Below are 16,007 nucleotides of genomic sequence, written 5' to 3' on the forward strand. Positions count from 1 at the left end.
TCTGCGTAACCTTAAAATTGGCTAGTGAGTTGTTTCGTTTTAATAATGGATAAACTCTTTTTCAACAATGGAACCATTACAATGCTGAAAAGATCTCGTTAGTCTGATGAAAGGATTTTAATGAACGAGAAGCCGGTGTTTAAACCTCAATAGCAAAAGTGATTTCAAAGGACCCACCCAATTAATATATCAACCTTTTAATAATAACAAACAACAAACTTCTTAAATAATACGTCTTCAGGTAACTATAAATGTATATATAATGAAACAATAGGCAGGTACAAAATTCTACCTGTTTCACTCACATGCTCGACCTGACCCCGAATAGTATAAATATGCAAAACTTTTCCACTCACCATCATAACAATATCAGTTCCTGACACACAAACATCAACACTTTGAACAACTTACAAGTATGAACCAATCCCTGAACAACAGTCTGAATATAAAAATGGAAAACGAATCGCCGGAAGTTACAATTATGGACCTATCTCTGAACAGCAGTGTGAATATGGAGAACGAATCGTCGGAAGTAGCACTCGATTTACGAAAATTCAACGTAAAGCGCCGACGTGAATTTGAAGATAAATTCAGTAATGAAGAGAAAAAATTAAAATTGGACGAAATCGTCCTCCCAGTGCAGGAGGAGACACCGCAAAATGAAGTAGACACAGCAACGGTACAGACTTTACTTTACATTAACATGCTTCAAACAATTATGCAAACAATACGTATGATGGGAGAGCCGGCGCCAACTGATTTTCCATCGGTGTTATCGCATCCAATGAGTAACGACAATGTTGAAGACCATTACAGAATAATACCAAACACAAGTATTAAAGCGGAGCCAACAAACCTAACGAAATCCTTAACTACAGGGAACTCGCTCGCCGAGACACCATCGTCTTCGTCAATGCAATCAGGGCCTGTCAGAACTCAAGTCAGTGAGGGCATCATCATTAAACAGGAACCTACAGATCAAGAAAACATATCTCCCAATGTTTCTAATATGGATCACCAGAGCGTAAGTCCAGCAAATGAGGAGTCGCCTGATGTTGAAATAGGCCCACATGGCACACGTGTTTCCAAAGCGGATTTGGCCAAAATAAACGGTATGGAAGTTTCAATTGCCACACGGACACTATTGACTTTAATCTTTGACCGACAAACTTTAGCGACACATACACTCAGTGGCAAGCCCTCGAATAGATTCCCGAATTCTAAACGCCCAATTAAGCCCCAACTTGACCAATTTAAAGTGGCAGACATAACATATTATGTGAAACGAGTTTTCAACTGTACGGAGCCAGACATCCGGCATACAATCGCTGTGAAGTGTGCAGAAATCGACAGAACTTTTAAAAAGAAAAGTTTGTCCAAGCTTAATTTAGATTAATTTTTGTAATATCCTTAAGAAATATTTATTATATTATATGCATGTTACGATATATGTAAGGGTAGATATATGACTATAAGAGTAAATTTTTTGCTGATTAATAAAATATTGAAATTTCAAAAATATATGTGATTAATATATAGCTTTTTTTAAATAATGAGATCTACAAATTTCCACGAAATATATGAAGAACGTATTACCTTTCTAATAAGCTGTGTATATGACACCAAAACTTATTCGGTTAGAATAATGTTTTATATGGCAAAATTGTCTTATGAGAATCTTGATTAACTGTCGGAGGTCAGTTTGTATCAGTTAGTCTGTTTGTCAAAAATTGTCAGTGGCCTCGCCCGCAACATTGAAGTAATTGGCAAGATATGAAGAAACTGTGTTCAGCATTCCCGATCACTTCTTGCTACAATGGAAACTAATGAAATTGGATAGTAACTGGTCTCGTAACTGATCTGGGTCACATACACAGTTTATGTCGAAAACTAACGCTGTAAGAGTTACTGCTGGTTTGTAAATTGGGTTAAAAATAAAGTCAATGGAATATCAGATTCTCTGTGCCTGGCTTATATATGAAAAATATCGCCAAACCTGTGAAATATATTACTATATGCCAGAAGAATATTGTCCTGATAATAATAAGCAATAGTGATTCGACAGTCACACCAAATGTGGAGCTTCTTGTATAGAAAAGATTATGCATAAAATTTCAGAACTATATCTCAATATATTAACAGACAGTTGGACACGATCAACTCAACTTCTGGCAGCCCGGTCTGCATCAATACACTTTGTTCAACGTTTAAAAGTGACAACAGAAAATCGAGAGAATCTGCAATTTTCGTTACATGCTCTTAGTATTACCAAAGCCAAGCTGATTTCGCAATTTAATCAAGCAATTATGTTCTTACAGTAAACAAAAGAACAACAATAAATGTGGGATATAAATATACCAATTTTGTCGTTATCAGTTTACTTTGTGGCCTTTGGAAATTTTGGAATGGTGACGTCAATGACAATTGCTAAGGAAACAAGCTTATTATGCTAGGAATTCAATTTCGAAGCTATTGATCTATTACTTACTGCCTCTTTTGTAAGTAATTATTGGATGATAAATGTGAGTGTAGGCGTAAATATTTTGATAGAGGTCAGTTAAGATTGCCTCCAGGCGATTGTTTATTTTAACGAAGGTGGTTGAATGTTTTATAGGAATATATACATTTTAGGAAGGCTTTTGCAATAAGATTGATATGATTTATGATATTATATTATTGTTAAGGACATTCAAATGTTTTTCTTATTTAATTTTAAGTACAATCAATCCATATTGACTTGCAAACGAATTCTAACGGGACAAGCTTATCTGATTGGTTACAAAGCTCAGATCAAAATCTAGTTAGATTTTGCGGTAGAAAACCTTCTTACCCTGGAGGTCAATCGTATCTGGACCATTTTCTTTTGTCTTCACATATAATAGATTTCAATATTAAAAACTTTAAAGTTTTCCTAGGTTCGCCCTTTTCTGACCACCTTCCCGTTATTCTTTATATAGAAATTCCAAATGTTAATCTTTTATTTAATTGTGCGAAGTTTATTGTTAAAACAGATTGGACATCTTTTGCAAATGATTTCGATCAGGATTTGGCTGAAAGACTTCCTCCAGCAGATATTAATTTTACTAATATTGAAATAGATAACTACATGGAAAAGTTTGTTGAACATTTAGGCATTGTCAAGATTAATAAACCATATGTGGCAAAAACAAATTAAAAAAAATGTATCATACATCCGGATATAGAACTTCTCTGGAATACAAATTAATTTCATCTCAAATATATTATATTAAAGTGCTTCTGCAGGATTGGATTGGTAAGGCGCGAGCAGAGAGGTTCAATAAATTCCTTGAAACAATTAAACCAGGACTTCATGCTTTTAGGAAAATTTATAGAGCGGCTAAGATGAAACCGAATGTTTTTTGTGATAAGTCGTTTAATAATGTGGAGATTTATGAGGATAAGGCAAAGGTTCTAGTTATCAAATCTTATTACGAAAGTATTTATTCGAAGATAACTCCTAATTGTGCTTCAGTCAGTCGTGTGGAAAGAACCCTGGATGCGCATGATCATATTCTTGGTGGTAATATTGTTGATTTTCTCCATTTTCTTACATCGCTTGATCCTCCAACAAATACTAATAAGCTTTTGATAAAAAAATATATTTTAAAAGACACAATTATTTTACTGAATTCAAAGTCATCTGCAGGACCAGATGGCATTTCGAATTCTTTAATTAAAAAACTGCCAGAAAATGCTATCAAATTTCTACTTATTATACTCAATAATAGCTTAAATAATGGATATTTTCCGTTAAAATGGAAAGTTGCCAAGATAATACTTTTAAAAAAAACCGTAATTCTGTTGAGGCAAAAGAATTTAGACCTATTTCCTTACTATCGAACATTGGTAAGCTACTTGAAAAAATAGTTAATTCCAAAGTTCATGATTTGCACTCGGAAAAGTTTATTCCGTCTTATCAGTTTGGTTTCCAAAAAGCACATTCCACGCAACATGCAGTTTTTAAGTTCTCCAATGACGCATTGGTAAATTTAAGAAATAAACTTTGTACTGTAGCAGTATCATTAGATATCGAAAAAGCATTCGATCGTGTTTATCATAGAGGGCTTATTTTTAAGCTTGCTCAGATTGGTTTTGATCATGGTATTATTAAGATTATTTCAAGTTTTTTGTCAGATAGGAAATATTTTGTCATTATTAATGATTGTTCCTCGGATCTTGGAGTTTGCAATTGTGGAGTTCCACAAGGCTTTATTCTAGCTCCTCGCTGTACTATATTTTTATGTTTGATTTTCCATATAGTCACAATAATTCATTAAGTATTCTGTATGCTGATGATTCTTTAGCTTATGCTCATAACAAATTCCCTACCTTGGCATTGCGAATGGTAGAGAATTATCTAGAAAAAATTAATAATTTCTACAAATATTGGGGGATTAAGATAAATGAGGTCAAGACTGTACCTATCTGCATCAGAAATGCTTCAGGTAAAAGACCTAGAGGGGTTGTAAAGGAGAGTAGAGGTCTGATTCTAAATCTTAAAGGTCATAATATTCGTTTTCAAAACGAAATGAAATATCTTGGAGTAACCTTCACCAACTTATTTAAATTCAATTTTCATGCTAACGACATGGTGAAAAAATGTAATAACCGTTTTCATGCCTTATCAATGATAATGAAAAATACAAGTTTAAGCACAAGAACCAAAATTTTGATTTATAAAGTGGCTCTCCGTTCAGTCTTAATGTACGCTTTGCCGACTTGGTTTCATTTTTCGCCTTCTTTGATGAAAAAAATTTAAATATTTGACGGTAAAATTATAATATTTTGTTTAAACAAAAATTTCATTCACTTTAAAAAGAGATACTCAAATAACTATATATATATATATAAACTAAAGTACTCCCTTTTAATAAATATGCAATAAGAGCAATATTAAGGTTTTTCGACCCTGTTCGGAATTGTGACAATCCATTGATTTCTGATGATATCTTGTCGCAGTCGAGTCATACTTGGGTCAGCACCAAGTATTTGTCTCCACTTGGTATTAGTAAAGAAAATATAATAAATAATGTTAATCGTCTAGAAGCCTTCTGCTCAAACTTTTACGTAAAATCAACACCTAGTTCGCACAGGGGCTAGTTTAAACATAAGCTTTATTTGCTATTATAGCTTGTAAGATTTCTTTTTAAATTACTTTTAAGTTTTAAGTTAGTTTTAAGACTGAGTCGTGGCCCTCAGAATACATTTCAAAATGTCGGGAGCAAGCATTTATTGTAATTTTTTTTTCATTAGATTAAGATCTGTTTTCGGAAACTTTTGCTTAAGATAAAATATGTATAGTCTTAAGTCATAACTTTCTACTTTTGTAAATAATTTGTATTTTTGTTTCCTTTTGGTCTCAATAAATGAATTTGAATTTGAATTTGATTACAATCAATCCAAAAAAGTTCTGAATATAACATTATTCGTATGACCTTCACGACTTATTTTGCAGAAATGAATTCGGGGAAACCAACTTTCAACTACTTTTTCCACTAAAGTAAGTCAGATGCCATGAATAGCACATTCAATATTGACTTCTTCAGATTGAAGAGAGTCTGGTTCATTGCCAAAGTCCAATGAATTCAAATAACCCAACAAGAAGTAGTCTAGTATTAAATCAAAACTTCTTGGCGGCAAATCAATATCACAGTTTCTTGAAATAATCGAATTTCCAAACCTTTCTCGCAATAATATGGTTGTTGTACATGCTGTGTGGCACGTAACTCCGACTTGTAGCAAGCAGATGTTGTCAAAATCAATTACTTCCAATTGCGGGCATAAAAAGTTGATTATCATTGATTTATACCGCTCTCCATCGACAGTAACGGTGTCACCAGCTTCATTTCGGAAGAAGCCCGTACGGACCCATGATCCCATCAGACCAAAAACTATACCAAACTGTCAATTTAGGTGAATGCAATGGTTGTTCGTGGTTAATTTTTGGATTTTCTTCGCACCAGAATCGACAGTTTGTTTATTTACCGCAACACTCAGATGAAAGTGAGGCTCAAATATCAGGCTAATTTTCTTTAAAACATCGTTATAATTTTAAAGTTGTTCCAAGCCGAAAAAGTTCAAGAAACTTACGGTGGAAAGAACAATTTTATACGAATGCAAGTCCAAATCCTTACTCAAAATCCGTCAGGTTGTAGTTTGAAAATGTCCCAATTCTTGAGAAAGTCTTTGAAAACAGATCAAAGAAATTGTAACATTTCTTTTGGAAAACCCGGTATAAATAGTATGTACTGTACATTAAGAAATTGTTCCCATGTATTTCGTGGCAATATGCTTCAACACATAAAGTAGTTTTAATAGCGCTCATTAACTTTGTAATTTTTATTTGTGTTGGTCTCTCTTTACAGCCGCATCCAATGAGAAAATTATTAATGTGTTCGTTTAAAGAAGCACCTGTATAATACAGTTGTTATGTAAGCAAAGTTTTTTTCGTACAAATAAATAAAAGAAATAAAATTAAATGACGAAAATAGTGAACCCACGACAGAAGTCAGTCAAAAACAATTTCCCTTATTATTCCGCTCGTTATTTTCATTATTGCCGCAGCATCCAAGAGCAATTGATACATATGCATACATATGCTACTAATTTAATTAGGGAAAGGATAAGCTACGAGATTTATATAGCAAGAAAAGACTAAAGTAATATATAAAACTATTCTTGTGCCAGTTGTGAGATAAGTGGGTATTTCCATTCATTATTATTATTATATGTTGAAGCAAGATAAAAAAAATATTAAATTTCAAATAATTAATAAATGGCGATTAACCCAATACTAAATAATAGGACAACAAAAATTATTTATAGACAATATAAAGCCTGATCGAAGTTTTTTAAATAAACAAAATGGCGGCTTTAGGTATTTTTTTTTAAATTATCGGGACAAGCCGCCAATTACTTTTTTACAAAAATCAAAATTAAATAAAACACGGCGCCAGACACTATTCTTTATATTTTCGAAAAGCTAAGAAAATTTCATTGAAATCTATCGAGCAGTTTGGTAGTTGGAATAGTCACCAGTTCAAAAAAAAAACCATAGCTTTGAGAAAAAGACATTTGAAATTAGAGCTACCGATAACTAGCTGCTCTCGAACGTTCCAGAGCGCCCTAGAGACCTTTGCTTATTATCGAATAACTCGAATAAACAAAAAATTTTAAGAGAATATTTCTAAGATTTCTAATTATACTTGAAAATGATATTTGTTTGTGAATTCTGAGTACACCTAACACCTCATATTACGAGTGCTCTTTAGAACACGACATTAAGGTACTGTAACAGTATAAGTTATGTGGGGAATTTCTGTCTTCACACTCTATCTAAAGATGGCAAAAGGGTTCGCTTTGAGCAATTTTAATAAATAAAGCTCTAGTGGTTTGTGAGATATGTACATTAAACTTGTCAAAGGCGAGACTATGCCTATGCCACTCTATGAAAATTTTCAGCCCACAGATGCCACTCTCTACTGCGATCCCCTATGCCAAATTAAATTTTGTACATAAATTTGCAACGCTTGACGGTGCTATGTAGACATGGCAATTTTTCGATTCAGCCCAACTCCAGTGCCAGCTTCTCGAATGTGCCCTGGAATATACACACACAAATACATATATATATAATCAACTAACAAGTCCACGATCTACCAAAGCTGAACATATTTTTTTTTGGCAAAATGATGAAGCCATGTTGCATTCATTGTCACATATCAACACTTAAACTCGGGTTTATTACACTTAAATACTCGTCATGATTGGTCAACAGTGAGCTCGCGCGGCACCCACTTTGCACAGAGGCTTCTCATATCCAAATATTCATTAACACTAAATTAAAAAAGTTCCTTTTATATCTTCAGACACTCAGTTATCTCGAATATTTTCACTTTACGATAATCCAAAATTAATCCAAAGGCCTTTTTGATTTTTTCGTGGGTAACAAGCTCTTTTGGGCATCCACTACTTCATATTTGAAATATTTTTGACACTATCATCTCTATTACTTATTGTCTCATTTTGGTATTGACTCCCTTAAATTTCTTTTTTCTTTAAACAGCTTCTTCAGTTAACCAATCTTACTTTGAATGCTGAAAAAGCTGTAGTGGTTGCCGACAAAAATAACATTGATCCTTCATTTATGTTTGTTAAATATTATTTATTTGGCAAACTCTTATTAATTTCGAATACCCTAGCACTCATATTTTGAAATTTGAATAATTCATCGCTATGCATCGACCGCATCTCTTTGTTTTCCTCGCATTCTATGGTGCATACATACATATATATAAATTTGTTAAACAAGGAGAGCACCTTACTTGAAAAATGTTCTAATTATTTGTACCAGAACTCTACCTGCGATTATTTTTTGGGCCAAAGAATTAAAACTCGTTCACCGTCATAATAAAAAAAAAAAAGATCCATAGAAATGGTCTTAGATATTCTTCGGAAATTCCGAATGTGAAGCAAGGCTTCTAGAAAATATTTTTCCTAACGTGCCGTGAGTTACTTAGACCGACCGTTGTGTAATGAACGTTTCTACCGCTCATTATTCCCAGAAAACAACAACATAAGTTCGGCTTCAGACGGTTGCGTCCACCGTCATGTTAATTTTCTATTTGTTTGCCATTTTATACAACTTGTAAAAGACGCTGATAAATTGCTTTGTTTTAAGAATGGAAACTGGTTTTGAAGAAAGGAAGCACTAAGTAAGTTGAACAAACCTCATTAATAAATTTAAGGGATGATAATAAACGTGAGGCCAGCGCTTAATGCTTAGGGGCGTAACCAAACAATCTAACAAACTACCTGCCATAGAACTATGCAATAACTCACAATGTAGGTACCGCCTTAAATCCCTAAGCTTAAACAAACATATTTTTATATTTTTCAATAGACGATCCACGGACAAGAATAAATAATAACAATCTACCTGCCAAACTCATATGCTTTGCCTAACGAGGACTAGTATAAATATGGCGAAATTTTCTTGCCATCATCATAACAGTACAAGTTACTAACTCTGAAACATCTACTCTCAGAACACCTTAAAATTATGGACTTATCCACGAATAGTATAAATTTAGGAAACATGAACGAAATGACAGAAAACCCCCTTGATTTAAGTCAAAATACGACAAACTCAACAGAAAGTGTTGGACATGAAATGCCCGAATTTAGAAATGGCCAACAAGCAACGACCGAGCGAGAATCGGCAGCTGATTTTCAATTAAAACGCCGACGAGAATTTGATATAAAGTTTAATAATGAAGTGAAAAAATTAAAACTGGACAAACCCAAAATGCCAGAACAAGATATTTCTACTCCGCCGCCTATGGTAGAAATACCAAGAGGACAGACACCACCTAATATTGCCGCACTTGATAGACATGTTCGACTACTACTACGTACGATCAAAGTTCCCGTTTCCACAAACCGTAGATCAATGGTACCTTATCGAAGATGTCCCTTAAGAGCTAAGAACTCTTATAGAGTAATACGATTTCCAGCTCTTAAAAAGGAGCCAGCAGTTCATGAGAATTTAGTCGCACCAAATACCATAACTACAGACAACTCGCTCATCCAGATACCCTCCTCTTCATCAACACAATCGGTTTCACCTACAGCCAATACTTCACCTGTCAATGAGGGCGTCAACATTAAAGAGGAACCGACCGAACAGGAAAACATATCATCCATTGTTTCTAATGTAGATCACCATGATGCAAGTCCAGCATTAGAGGAGTTGCCTGGTATCCAAATAGGACCACATGGCACGCGGCCTATGGTAGAAATACCAAGAGGACAGACACAGACACAGAATTCTTATAGAGTAATACCATTTCCAGCTCTTAAAAAGGAGCCAGCAGTTCATGAGAATTTAGTCGCACCAAATACCATAACTACAGACAACTCGCTCATCCAGATACCCTCCTCTTCATCAACACAATCGGTTTCACCTACAGCCAATACTTCACCTGTCAATGAGGGCGTCAACATTAAAGTGGAACCGACCGAACAGGAAAACATATCTTCCATTGTTTCTAATGTAGATCACCATGATGCAAGTCCAGCATTAGAGGAGTTGCCTGGTATCCAAATAGGACCACATGGCACGCGGCCTATGGTAGAAATACCAAGAGGACAGACACAGACACAGAATTCTTATAGAGTAATACCATTTCCAGCTCTTAAAAAGGAGCCAGCAGTTCGTGAGAATTTAGTCGCACCAAATACCATAACTACAGACAACTCGCTCATCCAAATACCCTCCTCTTCATCAACACAATCGGTTTCAGCTACAGCCAATACTTCACCTGTCAATGAGGGCGTCAACATTAAAGAAGAACCGACCGAAATGGAAAACATATCATCCATTGTTTCTAATGTAGATCACCATGATGCAAGTGATGCATCGGTGTCAGCTACAGCCAATACTTCACCTGTCAATGAGGGCGTCAACATTAAAGTGGAACCGACCGAACAGGAAAACATATCTTCCATTGTTTCTAATGTAGATCACCATGATGCAAGTCCAGCATTAGAGGAGTTGCCTGGTATCCAAATAGGACCACATGGCACGCGGCCTATGGTAGAAATACCAAGAGGACAGACACAGACACAGAATTCTTATAGAGTAATACCATTTCCAGCTCTTAAAAAGGAGCCAGCAGTTCATGAGAATTTAGTCGCACCAAATACCATAACTACAGACAACTCGCTCATCCAGATACCCTCCTCTTCATCAACACAATCGGTTTCACCTACAGCCAATACTTCACCTGTCAATGAGGGCGTTAACATTAAAGAGGAACCGACCGAAATGGAAAACATATCTTCCATTGTTTCTAATGTAGATCACCATGATGCAAGTCCAGCATTAGAGGAGTTGTCTGGTATCCAAATAGGACCACATGGCACACGCGTATCCGAAGTGGATTTGGCCAACATAAATGGGACTGAAGTGTCAATTGCCACGCGGCAACTTATGAGCTTGATCTTCGACCGTGCAACTATAGCCACGCATACACTCAGTGGTAAACCCTCGCCCGCTTTTCTGAACCGTGACCTTCCACTGAAGCCGCAATTAGACCCATTGAAAGTGTCTGATATTATACATTTTCTTAAATATGAAAAAAATTTTCGCGAAAACAAAATACGGAAGGCAATCACTATGAAGTGTGCCGACACCGCCAAAGCCATTAGGAGGAGGAGCTTAGCCAAGGCAAAATTGAGTAACACATTACCTTGAATATACATGTATATTCTTTATTGTATTTTTGACTGCTTAAACAAATAAAAACTTTGAAAAATAAATTTTATGTGTATTCTCAAAAAGACGGATTTATTAATGGCGTATGGCAAAAAATATTTTTTGGAAGAGTTCTGATTATATTGATTGAAGAACTACAGTCATAGATTCTTTCCAATTGAGACAACATTAAATTTCATCAAATTCTTCTACCTTAAGCTTAGTACGCAGCTCTCAAGAAACGTAAAAACTTCATATAAAAAAACGCTTAAGAAACGGTCCAGAAACGTTCCTGCGATAGAGTTACTTGTGCTAGTACGCAGCTCTTAAGAAAGCTAGTACTAATTTTTAATACTTTTTTTCAATAAAATGTGAATATGGCAAACCTGGTTTTGCGAAGAAACATCAAATCAACAATTGTTTCTTGCAGGAAATTCGAAGTAATCGTCAAATTCATCCTAAATTAGTTGAAATCATTATTATAAAGTATGTTCCGTTTTGAAATGTTGTATAAAACCAACCAATCATCAACAACATTCCTTAAATCTCAATGAAAATATTTGTAAATATTACCATACACATACATACATACATACATACGCACAAAGTTTGTTTACTTTGTTTATTCTCTCTTGCTCTTCTAATGTGGATCATTCACAATGCGTAACCAGCTGTCAAAATTACTTCAGAAATAATGTATTTTTGTTCTTGAGCAATTACTTGAGAGCTGCGTACCAACCTTTAAAATATACTACTGTAATAATCTCAATTTCGCACACTTCCTTTGACTAATGGATCTAACCAATTTGTAGGAATTTTGTATGCCAAAATATTTAACCCGAAAATTCACTCGCACTCTTGTTGTTGACGGTTAAGCCCCAAGATCGTAGCATTAGTAATTCCAATTCACCAAAATACAGGGGCGCACACCCGCAATTCCACCAATCAGTATTATAATATATTCATCCTTAAGGCCCGCACTGCCACACACGAGCGCCGCGAACCCATCCAGCTCTTTGCGCAAACAATGCATGACTTACAAAGCCTGTGGCATGCCACAGCGTGCGGAGCCTTAATGTAGCCACAAAGTAGTGTAACAGCCATGCATCCTTCACCTTTGACACTTGCGACTGGCAACTATCAATTTCATTTTAGCCAACAATGTTGCGAGTCTTTCACATACACATACTGCGCCCACAGCCGATTGCGTATACGCCACTTATAACCTTTGCGATTTTTCATTTGCATAGCTCATCTGCTTAACTCAGCTTCCTGCTTATGTATGCCCGCTTTTCCTCTTCTGCATGGCTTTATACATGTGGTAGATTTTGAGTTGATGTATTCCAATAAGTTTTGTAAGTTATGGGATAATAATCATAATTTAGCACAGCATATAGTAATGGTTTATTGATTTGAATGCGATTCTGGGAATGAATAAATATGTTTTCAGTTTGATTTAGTATATTTCAATCAGAGAAAAAAATCATTTATTCTTCTCTAACACTTTTTCCTGTTTAAGTTATGGATGATACATAGCAAAACGAAAAATGCAGAGCGAGACAAAGAGAATGATAGAAAAATTATTTTAATTATTATTTTTTTTTAATTTGAGAACAAGTAAAATGAAGATTTGAGAACAAGCAAAATAAAAGTAGCGGAACAAAAATCTAAAAAATGAAAAAAGAAGAGATGCGGAAATAAGTATACAAATTATTGAAGTCACTCATGTCTTATAGCCATTATGATATAGTACAGTGTCGGACAAAACATATTGGACTGATGGCTATGCACGCTAAAAACATATCGTATACTCCAAATTACAATTTCGGATATAAAAAAGTACTTAAATATAAAGGCATATTGTTTATTTAGTGAAGCAATGGAAACGCTTATAATTTTTTTGAATAGTTTACATTTTATATGAAGGAAATTACAAGTACCCAATATGCACAGCGACAAGACCTATTGGACTAATCGCAGCATTTATTTTTGGACGATTTTGCGTTCTCTACGCAATTTGAACCTATTCATCGAATCAATAGCATTATGAATCGATTCATTAACAAGGATGTGCTTGAAAACGTGATGCTTCCCTATGCCGAGTGGTATATGCCACTTTTGTGATCGTTTCAACAGGACAATTAGTCGAAACTAGTTCCAAATTAAATCCAAGCTCAAAATATTAATGTCCTAAAGTGACCAACTCAACCGTCGGATCTCAATTCTATTGAGAATCTTTGGAAGCTAAACCCAAATGAATATCTAATGAGAGTATGTAACCGAGCTTAGCAGTATTGCTTGTAATTTTAATGTCGAACACGAAATCAAGCTGCAAATATTACAAATTTAACCAGAGCATACATTATTACAACATTCCCCCACTTCCGTTCATGCAAATCCAAGCGCTTCCTACAACACACAGAAGTGAAATTTATTGTTACTGCAGCTACATGGTTAAATGTACAACATTTTAGCCTCTAAATTACAGCAACTTCGCGCACAGCAAAGCAGATTTGTTGACATGCCGAAGCATTAAGTAAACAAATTGCTCATTTGCATAATAAAACCACAGCGGCACGTAACAGGAAGGTCAAGCGGGAGACTTTAAAATAGATGGCGTTATTTCTATTAATTCCTATGTGTGTATGTGTCTGTGTATGTGTGCAATAACAGTTATTTATTGGTGTATGAGTTGTGGGGAAAACAATTACACTGAAGGCTCATAGAATATTGAAGGCAACAGCGGTTCTTTCTCGAGTACACAGTGAAGCGAGGCAGACATAAGAAGACAAAACCACAATTGAGTATTTATATTTACAAAAAGAAGCATAAACTCTCCATAATTCTTCCAAAAAATGCGCTTTAATAAAAGAAAAAAGCAAAGTGTTCGCCTCCATCGTTTGTTAGCCATTCAATTACACACATAAATACTTAATCGGATAATCGCTGCCAGCAAACCGCATAAATTCTTATTTTGCAGCCGACAAATACACCAACACATACACACATATAAATTTTCCAACCGCAGTCCGACACACTTAATGGCTGAAAAGCACGCAGTTCAACAATATAAACAGCAGCAAGCACGTACAAATATTTATGTAGTAAATGTCGTTGTTTTTGTAATAAGCACTCGCATAGAATTCGCTTGTTTATTTGCGCATTAAAAAGCGGCGATCGATGAATTTTCCTAAACGCAAAATACAACGATAATGATGTTGTTGTCAGACGGTTAGAGTAATGCCTCTAAGCCGCCCACACACTTGCATGCGGTTCATTTGCTTTATGCGAGTGCTGTTGACAGTCACGTGCAAACAAAATACAGCAAAACATATACAAAAACAAATATTAAAAATAAATGTGTGTGTGTAAATATAAATACGCCAGAATACGCTTTGAAATTGCTTAGGCGGCATAGTGCTTTGTGGAGCATTCGGAAAATGCTTGAAATTCATAATACAGGAATTCGATTTGGATTAGCATTCAGAGATTTACTTTTGTCCGTGCACGTGCTTAATATTCGAATAGTCTATAAATCAATTTCCTTCAGCCACATTTCTTTGTTGTGTAAGTTTATTATTTAATTATATAATAGCATTTACGTGGTCAGGTGGTTGGACAGGGCGCATGAGAAACCAGAAATGAATTATTATTGATATTGATACAGGTATCACATTGCGTATGAGCAACATTTTAGTAATGCGATTAAATTCTAATTACAAATAAACCAAAATTAGTGTTGCCAGATCCTTCAGTATTAAATATATTTGTGTATTTGGTATATAAAAACTAAATAATAATATTATATATATATATTAGGGTGGGTCAAAAAAAATTAATATTTTTGTTTTGCTTGATACTCTGAAAAATAATTAAAAAAAATAGCTTCCTCTTAGCGCAGTACATTTCTTATAAAGCTATAAACTTTGAAATGATTTTCTTTCATTGAGTTATAAAATTCATAAGAAAAAAATATTTCCTTAATATTAGCTAGTCGAAAAAGTCTTTTCGTATTTTGTCAATAGATGTTGTTGCAGACATATAGTATGTCTCCAGTAGCACCAATCACATTGCGTCACACCATATAGTGTTGGATAGGTGAAATTTTAGGCTTCATTTAACCAAAATTATAAAAAAAATAAATTCGAGGAAGTTGAAAAAAGTTACAGCTGTTCAAAAATTACTGAAAATAATGAAGAAATTCTCTTTAAGCCACCAATGAAATTTGCAAAGTTTATGGAGACGATGCTCATGTAGCACAACAATGATTCGTTCAATTCTGGAAATTTCGATGGGAAAGATGTACCTTGCTCTGGTCGACCAATCGTTGAAAAAGTCGATGAAATTAAGGAAAAGATTGACCAAGACTATCACATAAGCAGCCGTGATATCGCTAAGGAACTTAACATTCATCATCAAACGGTTTTGAACCATTTAAGAAAGGCTGGCTACAAAAAGAAGCTCGATGTTTGGTTCCACATCAAATACAACAATATTGTGCGAAAAAGATCATGGTTCAAAAGTGGCGAAGCTCAACGAATGGTCGCAAAACCAGGATTAACGCCTCGAAAGGTTATACTGAGTACTTGGTTTTGGAAAGGAATCATCCACTGTGAGCTGCTCCAGCCTGATCAAACGATTTATTCTACATTTGTCTGTCAACAACTGATGAGAATGAAGCAAGCAATCGAAAAAAACTGCTACAACTGATCAACATAAAAGGCTTCGT

At 34.9% G+C, this 16,007-nt stretch overlaps 2 protein-coding genes across 2 annotated transcripts in view; one reads left to right on the top strand and one right to left on the bottom strand.

Annotated features, from left to right (window-relative positions):
• LOC115066120 (uncharacterized) overlaps nt 1-16,007 on the bottom strand; it is a 184,096-nt gene that overhangs the window by 51,915 nt on the left and 116,174 nt on the right. The gene's annotated exons all lie outside the window — the stretch shown is intronic.
• On the top strand, nt 9,352-11,338 carry LOC125777338 (uncharacterized). Its single transcript, XM_049451979.1, has one exon. It carries the CDS (start codon nt 9,362-9,364, stop codon nt 11,276-11,278), a length of 1,917 nt encoding a protein of 638 aa, XP_049307936.1. The 5' UTR covers nt 9,352-9,361; the 3' UTR covers nt 11,279-11,338.

Source organism: Bactrocera dorsalis, chromosome 3 (assembly GCF_023373825.1).
Source record: "Bactrocera dorsalis isolate Fly_Bdor chromosome 3, ASM2337382v1, whole genome shotgun sequence".
Classification (NCBI taxonomy): domain Eukaryota; kingdom Metazoa; phylum Arthropoda; class Insecta; order Diptera; family Tephritidae; genus Bactrocera; species Bactrocera dorsalis.